This window comes from Thalassophryne amazonica, chromosome 5, assembly GCF_902500255.1.
Source record: "Thalassophryne amazonica chromosome 5, fThaAma1.1, whole genome shotgun sequence".
In the NCBI taxonomy this organism is placed as follows: domain Eukaryota; kingdom Metazoa; phylum Chordata; class Actinopteri; order Batrachoidiformes; family Batrachoididae; genus Thalassophryne; species Thalassophryne amazonica.
Genome location: NC_047107.1, coordinates 121,081,719 through 121,104,845, shown reverse-complemented (window position 1 = coordinate 121,104,845; position 23,127 = coordinate 121,081,719). Strand labels below are relative to the sequence as shown.

General features: G+C 40.6%; 3 protein-coding genes across 6 annotated transcripts in view; 1 reads left to right on the top strand and 2 right to left on the bottom strand.

The window, feature by feature from the left end:
• Positions 1-1,113, top strand: part of LOC117511210 (serine/threonine-protein kinase N2-like) — a 38,092-nt gene extending 36,979 nt beyond the window's left edge. For 2 of the 3 annotated variants that reach the window (XM_034171206.1, XM_034171205.1), the window contains exons 19-20: positions 86-166; positions 367-1,113. In XM_034171206.1, the coding sequence (XP_034027097.1) occupies positions 86-166; positions 367-570 (285 nt within the window). In that variant the 3' untranslated portion in view covers positions 571-1,113. Of the gene's footprint in view, positions 1-29; positions 167-366 lie in introns of those variants that run through there. The other variant, XM_034171207.1, reaches the window with a different exon arrangement.
• A 1,469-nt stretch (positions 1,114-2,582) lies between these two features.
• LOC117511212 (probable palmitoyltransferase ZDHHC12) lies at positions 2,583-12,478 on the bottom strand. 2 transcript variants are annotated; one of them, XM_034171208.1, is made up of 5 exons: positions 12,068-12,478; positions 10,386-10,519; positions 8,281-8,370; positions 4,648-4,817; positions 2,583-3,353 (listed from the first exon to the last, which is right to left on the bottom strand). In XM_034171208.1, the coding sequence occupies exons 1-5, from the start codon at positions 12,162-12,164 to the stop codon at positions 2,993-2,995; spliced, it is 852 nt and encodes a 283-aa protein (XP_034027099.1). In that variant the 5' UTR covers positions 12,165-12,478; the 3' UTR covers positions 2,583-2,992. The 2 variants fall into 2 exon arrangements, with proteins under 2 accessions (XP_034027099.1, XP_034027100.1); XM_034171209.1 differs by having other exon boundaries at positions 4,648-4,814; positions 12,068-12,476.
• A 2,824-nt stretch (positions 12,479-15,302) lies between these two features.
• slc25a25a (solute carrier family 25 member 25a) lies at positions 15,303-21,091 on the bottom strand. The gene is made up of 10 exons (XM_034171204.1): positions 20,836-21,091; positions 18,983-19,109; positions 18,795-18,882; positions 18,566-18,677; positions 17,339-17,497; positions 16,747-16,899; positions 16,548-16,655; positions 16,287-16,454; positions 16,028-16,178; positions 15,303-15,733 (listed from the first exon to the last, which is right to left on the bottom strand). Exons 1-10 carry the CDS (start codon positions 20,995-20,997, stop codon positions 15,549-15,551), a joined length of 1,413 nt encoding a protein of 470 aa, XP_034027095.1. The 5' UTR covers positions 20,998-21,091; the 3' UTR covers positions 15,303-15,548.
• Between the last annotated feature and the right edge of the window lie 2,036 nt (positions 21,092-23,127).

The window sequence follows — 23,127 nt, the reverse complement described above, 5'->3', positions numbered from 1 at the left end:
TGTTAAATGCAGTACCTTCTTTTGCACAGGAGCATCTCAGTTGTCATAAAAGCAACATTAACAAAGTTTGATCATCCGTCTGCAGCTGCTGAAGAAGAACCCGCTGAAGAGGCTCGGCGCCGGAGAACGCGATGCAAACGAAATCAAAGGAGAGAAATTCTTTGAGGTTAATCGCCTTTTTCCCATGTTTGCAGAATTCCTCAAATGTTTGGCTGCAGTTAAATGAAAAACACCTTTTGCCCACACGGTGGGGTCCATAAGTATTTGGATAGCTGTGTGGGCAAAATGTGTTCTGGTCAGCTTAAAAAAAAAAACAATGTGGTGTAATTTGCTAAAATATGATGGGAAAACATTGTATTTTTGCAGTCTATTGATTGGGAGGCGCTACTAGCCAAGAACGTCAAACCACCTTTCCTGCCGTCAATCAAAGAGTCGGTGGACGTCAGCAACTTCGACAGTGAGTTCACTCGCCTTCAGCCGGTTCTGTCGCCTCCATCCAAACCCTTCAGCCTCTCTGCAGAGCAGCAGCAAGTCTTCGCCGACTTCGACTTCTGCGCTTTGCATGGATGAAAGGTGCAGGAAACAACCACCAACACAATTTGTTTTTTTGTTTGTTTTTTTGCTTGGTGACCTCATCTGTTGCTCTGAACCTTTAAAATGTTCTCTGTGCTGCAGAGAAGGTGTTGAACTTTTCTTCTTCTAATGTGGAGGTGATTGCTGGAGGCAGATATTTTTGTTCTTTTAATTTTTACAAAATTTTTTTTTGTAGTGGCCTTTGCTGGTTCTTTAAGTCTGCAGCACTGTGACAGGCTTCGCTCACTGCCGTGACCTCAGTAAGAAACCCGTTTTCTGATTGGAAGCCTTTCTTGCATACGTTAATATTCCATGTATTTGTCCAGTCAAACGCGTGCATGTTCACACATCAGCCTCCTGACTGTTTCCATAGTGAACATGTGTGACGCTGTAATTACTATGTAGTAACAGAAGCCATAGAGAACCTCGTATAGCCATAGGAATAACCATTTTAAATAATAATAATAAAAAAACCTGTATCAAATTTGTTGATCCACAAAGTTCAAAGCTGACACTGTCATTCAACATCGTCCTGTTTATAAAAATAAAAACCAACACAGGAGGAGAACTCTGGAATTTGACACTAATGTAGTGTCATTTTGAGATCAGTGAAAGAAAATCCAACAAACTAACAAACCACCCCATCAGTTTTAAAATGAAAAGCAGGAAGTTACAATCAATAATATTCTGACCTTATTTACTAAAGACATTTCTTTTGGCTCGTTATGTTAGTTTGACATCACCATTACTGGAGCCGCACATTTTTTACACAACCCCAGGTGCATAGAGAGAAGAGGGAATGGCTGGATTTGAACTCCAGACCTTGTTGCTCAAAAGTAAAAGTGCTAGTCGCTGTGCCACAGAGTATGAAATGTCGTATTTACACTTTCAGAGCTTTTGTATAGTGGAGCAGATAACTGTAACAATAGTTCATTTCTGGAAACAAGCACCAAAATTGGAACACATGCTCCTCAAACATTACTCTTTTGAAAAAACTGAGTATCCACTTGAATTTTCCGTAGGCGGCCAGGTACCCCATAACTCCATAGAATTCAGTCATAGATAGTCCAAACTATACCTTTTTGGTATCGCTGTGATCAGACAAATAATGTGGTATAGGTTTCAATATGATTGAAACATTTTTAAATTTTGACCCCTGTGTAATTCTTCAACTGACCCCTACCTGGCCACCTACTGAAAATTCAAGTGGATACTCAGTTTTTTCAAAAGAGTAATGTCTAAGGAGTATTTGTGCCAACTTTGGTGCTTGTTTCCAGATTTGAAGGATTCCTCTGTAAATATTCTGTTATCTGCTGCACTAGTAGTCTTTTCCGTGTTTCTACATCAGAACACGTCAGTGCTAAACCGGCTAAAATCCAAAACTGCAGTTTAGCTGTAAAAACAACATGCACACCTCATTTGTTTGTATCTGAATTATTATGTTAGAAAAGGAAACAAGAAGACAAATGAGAAGTGAAAAAAGGAAATTGGAATGATATTAGGGGAGGGGGTTGGGGGAATGAAGTGAGATAGAGTATCTAATATAGCACATTTAAAAATTTTCATATCAGTAGGCACTTCAGCTAGTAATGTGAATCCGCCCCCCCCCCCCCAAAAAGAAAAAAAAATTGTCTGGATTTTTTTAATCAGTTGAATAATGACTAAATAAAAACAGTGTGTTCCAGATAAGTGATTATTTGTTGGTTTTAGTTTCACTGTTAACGACGTGTCACTATAAATTTATCAGCAGAACAGGGGAAAAAAAAATAAAAATTGCCATGTTTAGTCTCCTCCTCATAGGCCTATTTGTAACGTGCAGGAGTCCTGCTGAAGTGCCCTTGAGCAAGACACCAATACTGGCTGACTCAGCTGAGAATGTCGGAGCTATTCAAGTCAAACAGCCGGCGTTGATTTTTGCTGCTGTAGCACTTTAGATTTATGCTGCTAATATCTTCATACCGTGTGTGTGTGTTTGCATATTTATGTAAAAACAGACTCAATCTATAAAATCATATCATCAGTGTTTTAATGTTGTCAATAAATAAAATGAAAAATACAAAACTTCCAGATCTCTGATTTCTACCATCTTTCACCCCGTATTTGCAGGTGATTTCACTGGGGAGTGTATGTGTGTAAAAGATAACTCAAAACCAGCTGGATGGATTTCCTTCAAACTTGGTGGGACTATTATTTGGATAAATATCTAAAAGTGATAAAGTTTGGGAGTAGTTTGGTGAAGGAAAACAGTCCAGAAAACATCCTCTTTTTTTTTTTTTGAATATCTCAACAAACAAAAAGCCTAGATGGATGATCCAAAGCATGGACTGAGTGAAATATTTGTGATTGATGGTATGAATTACTTCATAATGAAGTCACATACAGCAATAAAAAAATATAAACAATATTGTTCCTCATCATCCTATAAAGGACAGGACTCTGTCAGTGACAGCGATGTGGACGGCGAGACGCCGTCTCCCTTGAGGTTTGTGAGGTAGACCTGTTCCCACGCTACCGTCCTGCACATACAGAAGAAGGCCCAAAGGTTGCACACAACACCGCGGTCAAAAGGGTTCGCCTCGTTCCCGCAGCCCTTCAAGTACGAGATCCTGTGACGTGACATGAACTCCCAGGTGGTGCAGTTGATGGAGACCAGGTAGAGGTGACTCCCCAGCAGCAGCAGCGTCACCAACGAGCAGACAGTCACGACGCACAGCGCCGCCAACAGGATGCCATTCGCTCTGAGCCACAGCTGCCACGAGGCGCTGGGAGAAAATCCCGACCTGATGGACAAAAAAAAGTACTTTAAACCCAAACTAATCAATCAGTGTTAACATGTTTTATTCTGTAACATGGACAAATTTTAAACCCAGGCTCCAAGTAAATTACCTGAACTGACCAAAAGCACAAATCCAAAAGCTTTCATTTTACAGTGATGGATAACACAGAAAAGCAAAAAACAAATGCAGAATATTAGCTTTTATTTGTTTGTTTTTTTGTTCTGGATACATGTTTATTGAAATATTTCATGTTATTTGTTTTTATATATATATATATATATATATATATATATATATATACATATACACACACACACACACATACAGCATTTGTAAACTTAATGAAATATTTTATTTTGAGATCATTTTTCCTTCTTTTTCTGGGAACTGTAGGCTGTAATAATCAAAATTAAAATACTAAAATGCTTGAAATATTTAGTTTATATATAGTAAGTCGAGAATACATCAAATTTTTACTTACTGAACTTTTTCCACGATATTCTAGTTTCTTTTAGATGCATGTGTGTGTGTGAGTGTGCACACTGGCCTCGATAAATAAAGAAGTGAGAATGCAAATTTAAAGAATAAGTTTCCATAATGCGGTTATGTCCACAGTGTGATCCAATCTGAAAGCGAGTTAACTAACTGAAGCCAGAAATTATGTCATTATGGGGAGTTGTGAGTAGAATTTTGAGGGGAAAAAAATAATTTACTCCATTTTGGAATAAGGCTATAACATAATGTAGAAAAAGTGCTGTGAATACTTTCTGGGTGCACAGTACATACACCAGCTTGTCTGGAATCTTTTGAATTCTGTTTGTGTTAATGACATTTTTGCTTGGCTGGTGGTTGAATAAGTAAATGTGGCTGTGGTGAGTTTTCTCACATTTCTTTTGTAATGACAGTGATTACAGATATATGTGATGATGTTTATTTGTGTATATGTTGCATTATGTCATACTGCGTTTAACGGCAGGATGGCGCTGAAGCTCTCTGTGTAAAATGCACGGCCCATCACTTAATCATTGGACAGAACTGTTGAAATGTGAAAACCAAAAAGAACCATTTATGATGTCACTGAATGACAAAAAATAAATTTGCATGACTGTGTCAAATGTAAGGCACGGAGGGAGCTGTACTCACTGAGTGGACATTGCTGTTCTCAATTACGTATGACTTTATTCTGTTTATACTTTTCAAAACTAATTTCTGCTGTTAGAACCGTGGGCGCTGTCATGGTTTCTGTCTTTTTATTTGATGGATTCTGATGTGTGCAAGGAAACAGACGTAAACGTACAGAGCGATGTGCAGAGCCCAGAGCAGGACGAGGAGCTGTACCAGCAGGTAGACCAGGAACCAGCGGTGGTTCCTCTCACCCACACAGTTCTCAATCCAGGGGCAGTGATGGTCGTAGCGACGCACACACTGTTTGCACGTCTGACAGTGCTTCGCTCTCATTGGCTGCTGCTTGAAACACACAGACAAAAAGACAGATTTTTTTTTTTTTTTTTTTTGTAAATCACACCTGAACGCGTGGCGTCAGCCTCATTGGTTTCTGGTCTTGGACCCTGCAGAGACCCGACTAAATCTGTCAATTGTTTTTGTCTTCATTTAATTAATCAGATGTCAGAAAATACTGCCTTCACATGATTTTAGCACCAAGAGTCCAAAACCAAAGATGCTAATTTGGAAAAACATAAAACCCGGAGTCTTCAGAAGACTCCACAAACTGTTTTTTAGAGGATAAAAGAGTGATCAAATGATCAAAGGTCACTATAACTGAAGATGTGAGACAAGTACAGCAGCAAAGCCAAAAGACAACAACAAGCGGTCACCAAAACAACACTTATGGATCAAATGAAATCAAAGAATTCAAACAAGCATCACAAAAATCCAAAATAAATTCTATTCTAATTTATTGCTAGAATTTAATGCACATGAAGCCAGTGTTGTCTTTTCTCCACTGTCAATATTAACACTGATTTTATTATTTTTTTTCTCACGTTCATTTTATTTGTCATTTTGTCGTCTGACCACTGGGGGGAGCTCCAAATCCTCAGCTCAGTGATAATTTTGGGTTATAAATTCAAAGGTGAAAACTTAAAAACCTCTTCAGACAAAAAAGATCAAATACTGTCAATAATCATGTCAACAAACGGTGTTCTGCTGATCAACAAACAATAACTGATCTGATTAAATAGTGCAAACATCTGTGAACATGTACTGTTTCGTTTAACAGTTTTATTAATAAAGCATATTAAATTTTTACAAAGGTTTGACTCCATACTTTGCTTCTGCTTTATCAAGTACAACTTTTGGTGTCAAATATTTTGGTGTATATATATAGTGAGGAAAATAAGTATTTGAACACCCTGTGATTTTGTAAGTTCTCCCACTTAGAAATCATGGAGGGGTCTGAAATTTTCATCTTAGGTGCATGTCCACTGTGAGAGACATAATCTAAAAAAAAAAAAAAATCACAATGTATGATTTTTTAATAATTTACTTGTATGTTACTGCTGCGAATAAGTATTTGAACACCTACCAACCAGCAAGAATTCTGGCTCACACAGACCTGTTAATTTTTCTTTAAGAAGCCCTCTTATTCTGCACTCTTTATCTGTATTAATTGCACCTGTTTGAACTTGTTACCTGTATAAAAGACACCTGTTCACACACTCAATCAATCACACTCGAACCTGTCCACTATAGCCAAGACCAAAGAGCTGTCTAAGACACCAGGGACAAAACTGTAGACCTGCACAAGGCTGGGATGGACTACAGGACAACAGGCAAGCAGCTTGGTAGAAGACAACAACTGTTATGATTATTTATTAGAAAGTGGAAGAAACACAAGATGACTGTCAATCTCCCTCGGTCTGGGATTCCATGCAAGATCTCACTTTGTGGGGTAAGGATGATTCTGAGAAAGTTCAGAACTACACAGGAGGACCTGGTCAATGACCTGAAGAGAGCTGGGACCACAGTCACAAAGATTACATTAGTAACACATGATGCTGTCATGGTTTAAAATCCTGCAGGGCAGCAAGGTCCCCCTGCTCAAGCCAGCACATGTCCAGGCCCATTTGAAGTTCACCAGTGACCATATAGATGATGCAGAGGAGGCATGGGAGAAGGTCATGTGGTCAGATGAGACCAGAATAGAGCTTTTTGGAATCAACTCCACTTACCATGTTTAGAGGATGAGAACAACCCCAAGAAAACCATCCCAACCGTGAAGCATGGGGGTGGAAACATCATACTCTGGGGGTGCTCTTCTGCAAAGGGGACAGGACGACTGCACCGTATTGAAGGGAAGATGGATGGGGTCACGTATTGCAAGATTTTGGCAACCTCCTTCCCTCAGTAAGAGCATTGAAGATGGGTCATGGCTGGGTCTTCCAGCATGACAATGACCCCAAACACACAGCCAGGGCAACTAAGGCTCTGTAAGAAACATTTCAAGGTCCTGGAGTGGTCTGGCCAGTCTCCAGACCTGAACTCAATAGAAAATCTTTGGAGGGAGAAGATCAGGGAAGCAACCAAACTAGGAATTAATGACATACCACTCTGAGTCCATGATGAGACAGAAATCGACAGCTCGCATTATCTGGTTTTATTTGGCAATTCGGGGTCCCGGCTGCTCAACCTCCAAGATTTTCCTTGATTATGGTGGTTGCTACAACTTGACCCAACTGCCTGTTTGCTGAACTGAACACTACAGCTACATACAGTGGGGTAAAAAAGTATTTAGTCAGTCCCTGACTGTGCAAGTTCTCCTACTTAGACAGATGAGAAAGGTCTGTAATTTTCATCATAGGTACACTTCAACTATGAGAGACAAAAAGAGAAAAAAAAAATCCATGAAATCACACTGTAGGATTTTTAAAGAATTTATTTGTAAATTATGGTGGAAAATAAGTATTTGGTCACCCACAAACAAGCAAGATTTCTGGCTCTCACAGACATGTAACTTCTTCTTTAAAAAGCTCTTCTGTCCTCAACCTGTTACCTGTATTAGTGGCATCTGTTGGAACTCATCTGTATAAAAGACACCTATCAACAGCCTCAAACACACTCCAAACTCAACCATGGCCAAGACCAAAGAGCTGTCGAAGGACACCAGGAAGAAAATTGTAGATGTGCACCAGGCTGGGAAGCGTGAATCTACAATAGTCAAGCAGGTTGGTGTGAATAACTCAACTGTGGGAGCAATTGTAAGAAAATGAAACACATACAAGACCATTCATAATCTCCCTCGATCTCGGGTTCCACGCAAGCTCTCACCCCGTGGGGTCTAAATGATCATGAGAATGGTGAACAAAAATCCCAGAACTACACGGAGGGACCTGATGAATGACCTGCAGAGAGCTGGGACCAAAGTAACAAAGACTACACACCACACAGAGAGGGACTCAAATCCTGCAGTGCCAGGCATGTCCACACACACACACACACACACACACACACACACACGTCTTCAACTGCTTAGTCCAATTAAGGGTCGCAGGGGGCTGGAGCCTATCCCAGCAGCCATAGAGCGCGAGGCGGGGTACACCCAGGACAGGACGCCAGTCTGTCACAGGGCCACAAACAGACAAACAAACACATACACACCCACAGACACACCTACGGACAATTTAAAGATTCCAATCCACCTAACCCGCATGTCTTTGGATGTGGGAGGAAACCGGAGCACCCGGAGGAATCCCACGCAAACACGGGGAGAACATGCAAACTCCACACAGAAAGGCCACAGGCGGGAATTGAACCCATGACTGTCTAGCTGTGAGGCAACAGTGCTAACCACTAAGCCATCGTCCCGCATATTATATATATATATACAGTATACATGCTTGTAACCGGCACCATTCTTTTGTATTAGAAAACTTCAACAAAAATTAAAGTGTCAAAAAAACACACTGTGTACCTGCAGCAGACAGTATCCACAGCGTCGCAGCCGAGGGGTCAGCGACCGAGGAACCATCGACTCCACCTCTTCGTCTGAGCACTGGAGGACCTGTGTCGCAAACACAGATTGATGTCACTCGCGCGCACACTCACTTGTCTTCTTACGCAAAAACAAAAAAGTTACCCCTGTATCTTCTGTAATCACACATTATGGCTAAACATCAACCAGTCGTTACGAAACCTGTTGGAAACACTGGTATTCGTCAGAGGAAGAACGCTATTAATTATTAAAAAAAGTGAAAAGAACTCTGGAAAGTGTGGAGCTACAACCCCTGGCAAAAATTATGGAATCACCGGCCTCGGAGGATGTTCATTCAGTTGTTTAATTTTGTAGAAAAAAAGCAGATCACAGACATGACACAAAACTAAAGTCATTTCAAATGGCAACTTTCTGGCTTTAAGAAACACTATAAGAAATCAGGAAAAAAAAATTGTGGCAGTCAGTAACGGTTACATTTTTAGACCAAGCAGAGGGAAAAAAATATGGAATCACTCAATTTTGAGGAAAAAATTATGGAATCATGAAAAACAAAAGAACGCTCCAACACATCACTAGTATTTTGTTGCACCACCTCTGGCTTTTATAACAGCTTGCAGTCTCTGAGGCATGGACTTAATGAGTGACAAACAGTACTCTTCATCAATCTGGCTCCAACTTTCTCTGATTGCTGTTGCCAGATCAGCTTTGCAGGTTGGAGCCTTGTCATGGACCATTTTCTTCAACTTCCACCAAAGATTTTCAATTGGATTAAGATCCGGACTATTTGCAGGCCATGACATTGACCCTATGTGTCTTTTTGCAAGGATTGTTTTCACAGTTTTTGCTCTATGGCAAGATGCATTATCATCTTCATCATTCCCAAACATCCTTTCAATTGATGGGATAAGAAAAGTGTCCAAAATATCAACGTAAACTTGTGCATTTATTGATGATGTAATGACAGACATCTCCCCAGTGCCTTTACCTGACATGCAGCCCCATATCATCAATGACTGTGGAAATTTACGTTCTCTTCAGGCAGTCATCTTTATAAATCTCACTGGAACGGCACCAAACAAAAGTTCCAGCATCATCACCTTGCCCAATGCAGATTCAAGATTCATCACTGAATATGACTTTCATCCAGTCATCCACAGTCCACGATTGCTTTTCCTTAGCCCATTGTAACCTTGTTTTTTTCTGTTTAGGTGTTAATGATGGCTTTTGTTTAGCTTTTCTGTATGTAAATCCCATTTCTTTTGGGCGGATTCTTACAGTTCGGTCACAGACGTTGACTCCAGTTTCCTCCCATTTCGTTCCTCATTTGTTTTGTTGTGCATTTTCGATTTTTGAGACATATTCCTTTAAGTTTTCTGTCTTGATGCTTTGATGTCTTCTTTGGCCTACCAGTATGTTTGCCTTTAACAACATTCCCATGTTGTTTGTATTTGGTCCAGAGTTTAGACACAGCTGACTGTGAACAACCAACATCTTTTGCAACATTGCGTGATGATTTACCCTCTTTTAAGAGTTTGATAATCCTCTCCTTTGTTTCAATTGACATCTCTCGTGTTGGAGCCATGATTCATGTCAGTCCACTTGGTGCAACAGCTCTCCAAGGTGTGATCACTCCTTTTAAGATGCAAACTAACGAGCAGATCTGATTTGATGCAGGTGTTAGTTTTGGGGATGAAAATTTACAGGGTGATTCCATAATTTATTCCTCAGAATTGAGTGAGTCCATATTTTTTTTCCCTCTGCTTGGTCTAAAAAAGTAACCGTTACTGACTGCCATAATTTTTTTCCTGATTTCTTATAGTGTTTCTTAAAGCCAGAAAGTTGCCATTTGAAATGACTTTAGTTTTGTGTCATGTCTGTGATCTGCTTTTTTTCTACAAAATTAAACAACTGAATGAACATCCTCCGAGGCTGGTGATTCCATAATTATTGCCAGGGGTTGTATTGTACATCAATATTAAGTGTTTAAATCAACTTGATTTAAAGGTACAGTTCACGTCACAGGCAGCATGGTGACATGTGCCGTTAGTGCACGTAGAGGTCAACAGGATCCGAGTTCCTCTCACCTTCCCCGTGTCCGTGAGAACGAAGCCCGGATCCATGAGTGAAACTGTCAAGTACAACAGCACTGACCCCATGACCAGCAGGAAGAAGAGAAGAGGCCCCAGAAACTCGCCTTGATCCTCATCACGCCGCAAATCTGCATATAAACACACACATACACACAGAATTTAACACAGACCATTTCCAAACCCTGACTGACATGAGGATTATCTCGTACAAAGAAAGGACAGACATGTATCAGAGACACAGTCGTATTATTTACATGTGGTAAGGAGCACGGATGGAGGAGAGCAGAGGAAAAGGTTTACCTCAACACACTTCCTGATGAGAAGCAGAGCTTGTGTACTAATTGCCGCTGTCTGACTGGTTGAATGTGCAGAACCAGGTGGGGCTGGAGGCTCAGTGTTGGGTTGGTGTCGAAAGGCCCGTTGCTCGTTGGTGGCCCCGTCATAGGCCTCGTCAAAGTGTGTAGCTGCAGCATTGCAGGTAGAATGCCAGGTATTTTGGTCAGCTGCTAGGTGCTCTAGGCTTTCTTATGATTTCAACCACAAAGTGGGATGCCCTGGTGGATGCGGTTTTCCACCCAGGGGGTGAAGGAGCAGGCAATTTTTGGACCACCTTTAATTGGTCCCTCCTCATGTGAGGTGAGCAGTGTGGATCCTAAAGAGGGCTGCTCAGTCACCGTGGGCCCTGCCGGGGAAGGTTGCTGCTCCAATCCCAGCCTTTGAGAACCATTTACCCATGGCCGCCTACGTGCAGAGAGATAACTAGGGGCTTCCAACCACATCCAGGGCCTGCCCCCGTCGCTAGCTGCTCCATCGCTGTCGGACTTGAAATACAGAAAATACAAGCTTGCACGGAAACGTGCATAAAGGAAGCTTTAAGTAAGAGTGGGGTGTGCTCACCCCGGCCCACTAACTTGACCACCCCACAAGGACTCTGGTTGCAAGGAAAGATCCAGGGTGACCAGTCTGACGGGAGGCTGCAGCGCCCTGCTGGACAGCCAGTCTGTTGGAAGCCATTTAACACGGGCACGGGACATCGTTGAAATTGGAGTTGTCCATCTCCTGGGTAGGCTAATGGGTCCTACCTACCTGGGTTTGTGATAAGAGTTGTCCTTCTCCTAGGCAGACTACCTCCAAAGGCTAACAAGCCTCACCTGCCTGGAGCAGTCTGGTTTTCAGGCACCAGAAACCCACCTTTCACACCTCTGCCTTCAGTTATAAAACAGGGGTCGGTGGAAGAAGCCAAACAGTAGGAGTTTGATTAGGAGAGGCTGTTGGAGACGCAGGTCATATGGGATATTTTATGGACAGAGAGCTGCTCATTTCTCGCTCTCAGCCAAACCATCCTAATCCTTTGACCCTTGTTATCTATTATATGTATGTAATACATATAATAGATAAGACAGTTGTAGCTGATTAACACATCAGCCTCCACCTTCGTCTGTTTTAGTTGGTTTATTCGATGGTTTGAATGATAATCCCACTGTTTTCTGCAGGCTGCTTTATTACTATCAGCTCCTTAAGCAGGCTAATTGGACAGTGGACCAGTTTTGAAAAAGTAACAGTGGCTTTATAACTTGTCTATTTGGGTTGCGATAAAATTTTCACAGTTATTTTTGCTATTTATGTGCCACTCTGTAAAGTCACCCATTAAATAAATCATTTGCAGGCGGACTTACCTGTGTTATGTAGGAAGAGGACCAGAGTTATGAGAAAAGTCAGCACTGTGTGAGAGACCCGAACCAGAAAACCGCTCCGAAAAATGTTCTGTACCATTTTTAAAAAAATAAAAACCTGTTTTTTTTGTTTGTTTGTTTTTTGTTGTTGTTTTTATATTTACTGCTGCTGTTGCTAATCGGGAAGCTACCGCTAAGCGTTATTAGCTTAGCAGTTTTTAGGCAGACGAGAACAGACGGGGTAACAGACGAGAATTTAGAATAGATTGACCATTCATCGAGGTCGGTAGCGTTAAGGTAACATAATTTTAAAACAGAAGAAAAAGTCATGGAAAGTAAATATAAAGAACATAAAACAGGCACCTAGCCGATCGCTGTTTCCTTGTTTTGTAACGGGTACCTGCGAAGGACAAAAAGAATCTTTGCTGTGATGTGAATTAATAATTCAATTCTGTGTGTGAATATTGACGATCATGTTAGGGCAACATGATCATAACATAACATCATGTTATCCACATGGATAACATAACTTTAAGCATGATAACATGATGTTAAAGAGTCTGTGTTCTTGTTCCGGGGGTTAGTCAGGTTAGACCTTATTTGTGTGAAGGACCTTGAGGCAGGTTTTTTGTGACATGGCGCTATATAAACTTTAAAAAAAAAAAAAAAAGTTATCCATGATCTTTAACATCCCCTCAGAAAAATAAGAGAAAAAAAAAAACATTGTGTACCTCAGAAAACTACAGATCAAAGTGTTTGAGTCTGCACTTTTAAAATTTTAAGTTTGGTTTAAGGAAATTTTCTCTACCGCTCAATGTGATTGACTGATTGATTGATTTTATTATTAAAATGTAGATTGTATAACAATAACAAATATTGTATACAAGTAACATTAAAATAAAGGATTACACAAAAAAGCGCAAGCGCTTATTTCCATTGTGGTCCTTATAAAAAAAAAAAAAAACAGATACAGTACATAATCAGCATGGATACAAAAAATGGTTTTTAACAATGTAAAGAGAACATATGAATTTTTGACTAGGTGAAAAAAAATTAAAAAGTACCTAAATAGTACACTATTTAAAAAAAAAAAATAATATATAAAAGAACCAGATTCCTCAGCATTGAAGTTATATAGTTAAACGAAGATTTTCCATGAGACTTAACATTGGGTACTTGGTAGGACATGGTACTGAATCTTGTACCGATTGAGTGGAGATTACGTGTTCACTCAAAAGGACGGGCCAAATATGATGGAGCATTTGCATAAAAGATGTTGTGCATTTGGTTTAATATCAGTTGGCGAACACGCAACTCCACTGGTAACATACCAGCTTGTTTGAATTCATGAATGCCGATATGTTTTCTGGCCGGTGCATTTTGCTTTGTGCTTTTATCCTTAATAAAGTCACAAGTTTTTACAATCTTAGCTGTGCCAAAAAATTAAATGGCTGTGTTACAACTTGATTCTGGTTGACACACAAACATCAGATGACAAAGGAATGGTAAGTACCACAGAACTTGGAGTTGACATTACTACATACTGACATCTTTCCTAACATTTGGGAGTTGGTGTTGGTGGGATGTGTATCTCCTGTGGCGTCCTGTGAAGCAGAACAGTCTTTCTCTGTCCTCTGACGTGTGAAAACACATCTGTGCAACCATCATGTCTGAGGAGAGGTTGGTACGACTGACGATGATGGCAATACACTACACAAAGGTGAAGGAACCTAACACTGAAGATGTCAAACTCTTCATTCAGGCTCATCCCAGGCACCTCTGTGTTATTTGAGGACCAGGCAAATAAACCATTTTGAACAAAGAAGACTCAATATCTCCAAATAATGACCTGTTATTTCCAACTTTCTACTTGCCTGCCTGGTTGTTAGTGTGAAACCTGACCATTATGCAGAGTATAAAATGATACGGTGACATTTGATCTCAGAAACTGAACTGTTTGATGCATCATCCATCTCAACTTGTTAATTACAGCAATTACCTGTTCCAAATATCCAAAATACATGCTTGAATTGCACGAAAAATGTTTATTTTATCCTTTATTTATGCAGCCTTAATTTCAAAATTTTCAGGGTGGCAAGTACCCCCTTCTAAGAAACCTAGATCTGCCCCTGCTGCCCATCCCTTAGTTTATGAATTTTCTAGTTGATAAAAGATGTGAATGTAAAGAAAATTCCGAGTTTTAGAAATATTTCAACATATTCATGTCAGATCCAGGTCATCTACATTCTTTCATTAAGTATAAGTCTTTTCAGCAGGACTGTTGCTTTTTTAAAGGGTTCATCTTTATGGCATTTAGTGACATTTCACAACCATTTGCGAACGCTTACAACTGTTTTCCAAACGTTTGCAGAACAAATTTGCAAAGGAATTTTGAGCATGTTGAACATGCCTGCGCCAAGAAAAACTTTGCGAACTGTTTTGCAACCGTTTACGAACCCTGACAAAACCCTAAATTTGCTACGTTTGTCAGCATTCGGCGCTGAGACACTTGTCTGTAAATGACCTTTGTGTCGCTTGGAGAAAAGCACTGCAACGTATACGGTTCATTCAATGACTCACTGAGATATTGTACATGAATTAACAGGTCACCTTCTGTCATTATTTCAACTAAGACTAAACTTAAGAAAGATCATGGTCGGTTGTCTGGGGAGTGAAGCCTATTGACGACCACATGCACAGACTCCTGCTGACCTCTTGTCGCATTTGCATAACAAGAATTACCTTAAAAAAAACTGTTGCAGGCTAGAACTATATCAAGATACGAATTTAGTAACATTTTAACCAATATATTAGTTGTCTTGAAATTATTGATGTGTTTAATGAGTGTAAAGTGAACCTCTTCTGACAGGAATGGGAACAAATTTATTACGTCATTTCAATACTGCTAAATGCCCAACATTTGTCCTTCACATACACTGAAATTAAGACAGACACAGCATTATAAGAAGTTCCATTTATTTGTACATCGTCCATTAAAATAAGGTATTCAGAAGACCTCAATGTTAACACAGAAGTGCAACATATGGAGGCCATTCCAGCATAGGTTAAAGTGCAGTAATTTTAGCAGAATAAATGAACAGTAAATAAATTAACAGAAAACATTCATTCTTTCCTGTACACTTAGTCTAGACCTGACAGACACCAGACCCAAATAGTCTCACGTTACCAAAACTGTTACTATAATTCTTTATTTCCCCTTGAAGAAAAATGTGAACAGTTTTTCAGCAGACACTGTTTACTGGCTATAGTTAGTAATGTGTGAGAGAATAAAACTCAGGCACTGAAACAGCTACCCAATTGGTCCTCGTAATTCCACCGTTAAAAATAGCAGCAATCACCCGCCGAGCTCACAGAGTCCATAATTCTCTAAGTTCCTCTTCCAACATTCACAGAATGAGATGGCTCAGTGAGCCTCCAGGGGCCAGACAGTCCCTGGGATCCTCTAATCTCAGCTGGTCATCTTTCAGCATGATTTTCCTCCGAGCCACGTCTTCACATGTTCGTATACCACATAACTGATGCTGACAGCAGGAATTACTTTGAGGAAGTTAGGAGCCAGACCCCTGTAGAGGCCCTTGGGACCCTCTGTCTGCACAATCTGCCTGAAGAGCCCAGTCATAGTCACATCCTGCCTGCATTCGGATGTCGCTGCAGAAAGAAGCAGACTACAGTTAGAACAGACTTCATCTTTTATGGTGTTTACACACACAATATATGGCATGTTTTACAAAGGAGTTCATGTCAAATGACCAGGGTCAGTGTCTTTCTGGAAGACTTTATCTGATCAACTCATCCTCCCGTTTCAGGGAAGCTCCTCCCCCTACACGTTTTCTACAGAACCATAAAAGTAGGTAAGATGCCCTTTAGGGCAGTGATCACCGGTCACGTTCTCACCTTACAGCTAGTTAGCTCAGACATGCTGTTCAAGATCTAAGGCCTCACCTTGTGCTTGCATGCGTGTGCGGATCAATGCCAGAGGGTAACTGGTGAGCTGACCACAGGTGCTGGAAACCGTGCCACATGCCAGCAGGACAAAAATGTCAGGATTGGTACCATTTGTCCCGTACTGCTGTAACCAGTGGTTCTTTAGTGTCTGTGGAAGGAGGGAAAATAAATAAATCCAAGTTAAGAAACCCTTCATGCATGTTGTGCTAACCAGCACGGGGCTGTCATATGGTAGTGAAACCGGTGTGCTGCTCACCTCATAAATTGCAAGGTCAATGCCAGCATAGGGGATGATGCCCAGCATGTTGGGAATGTAACCTTTGTAAAACGCAGAGAGACCTTCTTTCCTAAAAATCTGCTTTGCACAGTCCGTGATGCCGGAGTACTGGCCAGACTTCCTCAGTGCAAGACGAGTTTTCAGGACCTGAGGACAAAGCAAGAGAAGAAACATCAATGTGCTGCTGGCACCGATTCATTGCAACCATAAACCACCTGAAAATGCGCCCGTGATAATCACCTCCATGGGGTAGATGGTGGTCTGTGCGCTGAGTCCAGCAAGTGAGCCGGCCACAAATCTCTCGGAGATGCTCAGAGTCTCTTTGTTGCTGCCGATCAAAGATTTGATCTGGAGATTGACACAGAACTAGAATGAGGTGACAGCAAAAACATTTAGTGTACAGTGAGTGGTCCCAGCACACTGCGCAAGTCAGCTGTACCTGCTCATACGCCATGAATTTAAGTGCTGTTTCTGGGGCAATCTTGATGATATTCACCCCATTTCCTCGCCAGAGTGACCTCACACCACCTTCTTTAATCATCTGCATCATCCCGCTCATGATGCACATGTTGTTGGTTCGGGTACTATAAACCTGAGAACAAACACATGAAACCAGTGTGAGTTGGTACCAACATGTTCAATAACTGGGTGAAATTGCCAGTGACGCACAAAACTCAAATCTCAGGTCATGATGTAATCTACAGGTGAGTGAACCAGAGCAAACAGGACAGAAACTAGTCTAAACTGGTTTATTTCACAATTCAGAGTCATCTGATGCAAGTGACATAGACCGAGATATGTGGACTTTGCGCTTCACAAATTCAGCTGCTGGGTTGTGTTGCTGAGGGCGTGACAGCCCGTCCTGAGTCATGATAGGCGGAACAACCAGGACCCTGGCATGCCACTAATTTAATAATTAACCCTTTTCTAAACAGATTCAAGTAACTTATTACTGACCAAGCCCTTCTCAAATATCTTTGGTACAACTTGAACGAATCCACAGCATTAAAGAATTCAAAGAGTCGTCTTACCTGCATCATGACTTTGAGGCGGTCTAACGGAGCCGTGCAACTCCTTGAAACGGCACCAGCGCCTCCTCCTGCAACCAGGTGTCGCCACCACATCCCAGTCAGCTTCTCTTCTTCAGTGAAGTCATCAGGCACCATCAAGCTCTCACCCACATCGAATATCTGCCACCAAAAGAGAGGAAAAATTAGTTGTGCAGCAAATGACAAAATTATGAAACTAGTCATTGTGTAATAGTTGGACAAATTCCATTTAAGTCATGATACACGACAGGCCGTGAAAGTGTCGGTAAATGGAATTGCAACACGTTAGTGGTGTGCACGGTAACAACTTGAGGTTTGTTTATGCAGGCAACTTGGTTGTTTGAACAAGCGCCATTTTCTGTTCATCCTTCACTCACTTTTAGTGGCTACGTGGAGTTCGTGTTCACATTTGAATAACCTTGACACAAAAACTGGAATGCTAACCTCTCTGTTCTGCACAGTCGGTTCAGATCACCAGTCATGAGGGCGATCTCATGTGACTGCAGAATGCGTCACATCACAAGGATCATCTGCCACAGCAAAGGTCAGACTGATGGTGTTGGACTGACATGATGATGCCGTTTAAGTCATGCACACTTTAATGGGGCTCACAAGGCAAAGGTCAATAGGTGTTTACCACTGAGACACCGTTTTCTTGATCAAGTGGTGAGAAAGCAGACTGAGCTTTCAGGCTTACACCAGCACAGATCCCTTTAATAACATGCTGTTTGTGTGACATGAAATATATTCTAACATTTTGTGCATATCAGTTTTACCTCAAGCACTTCTACAGCATGCTTAAAGCAGCACTACAAGTGATTAAAATTCAGGGCAGGGTGTATTGGTACTGTCACAAAGTTGTAGTGAAGGTTTAACTCAAGGTTATTGAAAGTTACTAAGGTATAGAGGCTGAACACTTTACTGCTGTGAAGATTAATTACTCTGGAAGTTTATCCACTTGGTTCATGTCCTCCAGCTCTATTCTTGTCCTAGTTCAGCAGACTGGCATCAAATTACATCCTACTAGGCTCATTAGGTGACATTTAAATAACTTCTGCACCACTCGGGACCCTCCTTCAGCAATGGATGTTCCAACTCTCTTTTAAAGCACGACTCAGACTTGTCTAAATCCTTCTGACATGAGCCTCCAACAATGGGATTAATTCCTTTCATGCCCAGAAGTGCTTAACTATTTAAGACTTAACATACCATAGAATGTTTCCAGTAGAGTATGATTTCTGGCGCAGTCTCAGTTTTCTCCACTACTGGATTGTTGCTCCATTCTTTACTGTCAATTGTAATCAGTCCATTTTTATCCATGCTTTAAAAAGAAAAAGAAAGAAAGAAGAGAGAGAGCACAAGTTTAGATAAAAAAAACAAACAAACAAACAAAAAAAAACAAAGTACACAGTGGAAGAGATTAATGCATATAAGTTACCTCTTAAGAATTTTCTCTGCATGTTGCTGGGAAACATGCACACCAAGGTCCCGAAGAGACTGTATGAACTCTTTAGGATCGATGTGACCTGAAATGAGATAAGCTCTATTATTATTATTATTATTACCACAGCTAAATATCTGGTTATTCAAAAATAAATAAAAATACTGCTATCAACACATTCGTACCTGCATTTTTCCTGTTCAGGCTCTTCACCACAAGCTTCAGGTCTTTCTCATAATCCTGCAGATAGTGAACAAACTCCTCGAAGTCCAGCTGCCCATCTGAGCCATTTTCTTCAGTTTTTATGGTTTTCTGCAAAGATCCAAAAACACAGATGACAGCTGTAATGTCAGAGCAGATGATTCTAAAATTAGTTTTGAATGCTGATTTGCAGACTGTTTCCTCCATGAACACATTAATTTGTCGTTCACCAGGAACAACCAGTTCTGTGTTGTACTCAATGGCTGCTATTCTGATGACCATCAAGTGACTGAAACTAGAGATGCACCCGATATCTCTGAATAGGATATGCTACCTGTTTTTGAACCGTTTGCTAAGCTGCAGGGCTTTGTGCACTTGACTGACATCTGCTACTTTGGCTTAGCTCTGACTTTATCCAAGAGATGACCTACCAACTGCATTAAGCCAGTCTAAACCAAATCTCCTACACGAAAACTAGACTAGAACACCAGCAGTGATCAGTCTGAAATGTGAAGGTAATCTGAAGACATTCAAAGGTCACATGGCAACAAAATCATCAGGATTTCTCTCAGCAGCTCATTTTAACCAGGGTTCCTACATCTTAAAGTGCCAGCCAGAAGACACAAATAAAACCCTTATTCCTATGTCTCAGCAATTTTAAGAACTTGAAAGACTAATTTAAGATATTTTAATACCAATTAAGGGCTTATTTTTAGATTAACAAATTCAATATTTTAAGACTAAGGATCCACTGGAACCCTGTTAACCTAACTAGGGCAAAGCACAGATTTTTCTGTGGTAATTAAAAACTAACCCAGTTTCCTGAATTCACATCACAAAATTTCAGACCACTTTCTTGGAACTGCTCCGTTGACAATAATGAGGAAGTGAGTGCTGAAACGCAGAAGCACGTCAATTGCCTGAACTGAAACTTCAAAACTTCACTTTTACACTGCAGTAGAGCCTCATCTCTCAGTTGCTAATCTGAGGAATGCGAATGCATCCCCAGCATTATTCCAAAGACTTTAGTCAGCCAGAAATGGAATAACGGCACAAATCTTTTCCCACGATCTAGGCTTCCATAATTGGCTATGGGCTCTTTGAAATGAATTCTGACAGCTTTTTTTTGTGGGGGGGGGGCAAACACACATCACCTGCAAATGCACAATATATAGCACTTTTTTAAAAGTGCAAACACTCCCCTATTGTCATTTTATTTGCATTTTTGTGTGTCATTTGTGCATCCAAAAATACAATTTTAAAAGAGAGATTTTACAAATACACTGAACTTTATTTTGTGATTGCCCTTCTTGGGGGTGGGGGGGATAAAAAGCTCCTCTGAAATTTCAGAAATCACCCATCTGGAAAACTGCTTTCAGGACCACAGTGTTTTATGTTTTATTGTGCCAACCTTGGCAACATTATTATATACTCAATTTCATCTACATGAATTTTACTGCCAAAAATAAATAAATAAAATCATTCGGCTGAAACAGAAACAGACTCCAAATGTACCTTCACCGGAAATTCCGTTCAAGGGTGGATTTTCCCTGCGCGCGCGCGTCACTATATTTTGCGTTTAAAGGCACTTTAAAACAAACTTTTGATCACGAATTAGCGCTCAGAAAACATAAAAAAACGCTTATAGACATAACTTTATATTGCCCATAACGACACTATGTTTTAACGCTTTTTCAAAAAGCCGGCTAGCCGGGTAAGCTAGCAGTCAGATTTTTTTTTTTACGCTAACATTTCCAGCCATTAATCAGAAATGGCAGGATTCGTAAACACAACTAAACACTTACTTAATTTTAAAAGTTATGTGATCTTACTGTACCTTTCGCCACTTTTGGTAGTCGGAGAGCTCCTGCGACGGCAGGAATACGCTGAGCTTCTGGAAGACGGACTTCAGCTCCGACGGCAGACCGTTCGACTCAAAATACTCGCCCTCAACCAGGTCAGCGCTGGAGACGGGGACGTACAGGCATAATCCGAGCATGTTGTTTTAAATACAATTTGAAAAGACTACAATAAATAAATAAATAGCACAACAAAGAGTACCTCCTTCCAGAGGTGACACTGAACAAGCGCGCAGCAGTCTGAGACTATACAGTTTTACTAAGCCACGCCTCTTCCAATAACAGCGGCTGATGCAATGTTGCAGTCATTCATCCGGCTGGAGCTCGAGCGCGAGATGAGCACGAGGAACCCCGCCTTCATTTGACGTCAAGAATGAGCCCCAATCACATTCCACTATTAGAATATTTCAATATTGACCAATCAAATGTTTCCTGACGTTTAAACGTCGTAATAACAACAACAATAATAAATAATAATAGCGATTGAAATTATTTAGCATAATTCAATACACATACCAAAATATGTGCATCAAGTGAAAACACTTATTTCCATTGTGGTCCATACATTAAAAAACACCCAAACGACAAGAACAGAAATACAAGATAAATGAACAATTATAATTTAATTAATTTTCATTTATATAGTCCAAATCAGAACAAAGTTGCCTCAAAGTGCTTCACCCAAGTAAGATTTAACCTTACCAACCCCCAGAGCAAGAACACAGGTGACAGTAGTAAGAAAAAACTATCTCTGATGATTTCAATTCAATTTCAATCAATTTTATTTATATATAGCTCCAAATCACAACAAACAGTTGCCCCAAGGCACTTTATATTGTAAGGCAAGGCCATACAATAATTACGTAAAAACCCCAACGGTCAAAACGACCCCCTGTGAGCAAGCACTTGGCGACAGTGGGAAGGAAAAACTCCCTTTTAACAGGAAGAAACCTCCAGCAGAACCAGGCTCAGGGAGGGGCAGTCTTCTGTTGGGACTGGTTGGGGCTGAGGGAGAGAACCAGGAAAAAGACATGCTGTAGAGGGGAGCAGAGATCAATCACTAATGATTAAATGCAGAGTGGTGCATACAGAGCAAAAAGAGAAAGAAACACTCAGTGCATCATGGGAAACCCCAGCAGTCTAAGTCTATAGCAGCATAACTAAGGGCTGGATCAGGTGATCCAGCCCTTAGTTATCCAGCCCTAACTATAAGCTTTAGCAAAAAGGAAAGTTTTAAGCCTAATCTTAAAAGTAGAGAGGGTGTCTGTCTCCCTGATCCGAATTGGGAGCTGGTTCCACAGGAGAGGAGCCTGAAAGCTGAAGGCTCTGCCTCCCATTCTACTCTTACAAACCCTAGGAACTACAAGTAAGCCTGCAGTCTGAGAGCGAAGCGCTCTATTGGGGTGATATGGTACTATGCTCTCTCCTTCTATTCCCCGCCAGTACTCTAGCTGCAGCATTTTGAATTAACTGAAGGCTTTTTAGGGAACTTTTAGGACAACCTGATAATAATGAATTACAATAGTCCAGCCTAGAGGAAATAAATGCATGAATTAGTTTTTCAGCATCACTCTGAGACAAGACCTTTCGAATTTTAGAGATATTGCGTAAATGCAAAAAAGCAGTCCTACATATTTGTTTAATATGCACTTTGAATGACATATCCTGATCAAAAATGACTCCAAGATTTCTCACAGTATTACTAGAGGTCAGGGTAATGCCATCCAGAGTAAGGATCTGGTTAGACACCATGTTTCTAAGATTTGTGGGGCCAAGTACAATAACTTCAGTTTTATCTGAGTTTAAAAGCAGGAAATTAGAGGTCATCCATGTCTTTATGTCTGTAAGACAATCCTGCAGTTTAGCTAATTGGTGTGTGTCCTCTGGCTTCATGGATAGATAAAGCTGGGTATCATCTGCATAACAATGAAAATTTAAGCAATACCGTCTAATAATACTGCCTAAGGGAAGCATGTATAAAGTGAATAAAATTGGTCCTAGCACAGAACCTCGTGGAACTCCATAATTAACCTTAGTCTGTGAAGAAGATTCCCCATTTACATGAACAAATTGTAATCTATTAGATAAATATGATTCAAACCACCGCAGCACAGTGCCTTTAATACCTATGGCATGCTCTAATCTCTGTAATAAAATTTTATGGTCAACAGTATCAAAAGCAGTACTGAGGTCTAACAGAACAAGCACAGATATGCGTCCACTGTCTGAGGCCATAAGAAGATCATTTGTAACCTTCACTAATGCTGTTT

Excerpts from the sequence above, each read along its gene's own strand:
- slc25a25a (XM_034171204.1), bottom strand. The coding sequence starts at position 20,997 with ATGCTCGGATTATGCCTGTACGTCCCCGTCTCCAGCGCTGACCTGGTT. Across the intron at positions 16,900-17,338 it reads GCCTCAAAGTCATGATGCAG|GTTTATAGTACCCGAACCAA; the intron begins GTAAGACGACTC and ends GTTTGTTCTCAG. Across the intron at positions 16,179-16,286 it reads TTGACCTTGCAATTTATGAG|ACACTAAAGAACCACTGGTT; the intron begins GTGAGCAGCACA and ends CTCCTTCCACAG.
- LOC117511212 (XM_034171208.1), bottom strand. The coding sequence starts at position 12,164 with ATGGTACAGAACATTTTTCGGAGCGGTTTTCTGGTTCGGGTCTCTCAC. Across the intron at positions 8,371-10,385 it reads TTCTCACGGACACGGGGAAG|GTCCTCCAGTGCTCAGACGA; the intron begins GTGAGAGGAACT and ends TTTGCGACACAG. Across the intron at positions 4,818-8,280 it reads GTGGATACTGTCTGCTGCAG|CAGCAGCCAATGAGAGCGAA; the intron begins GTACACAGTGTG and ends GTGTGTTTCAAG.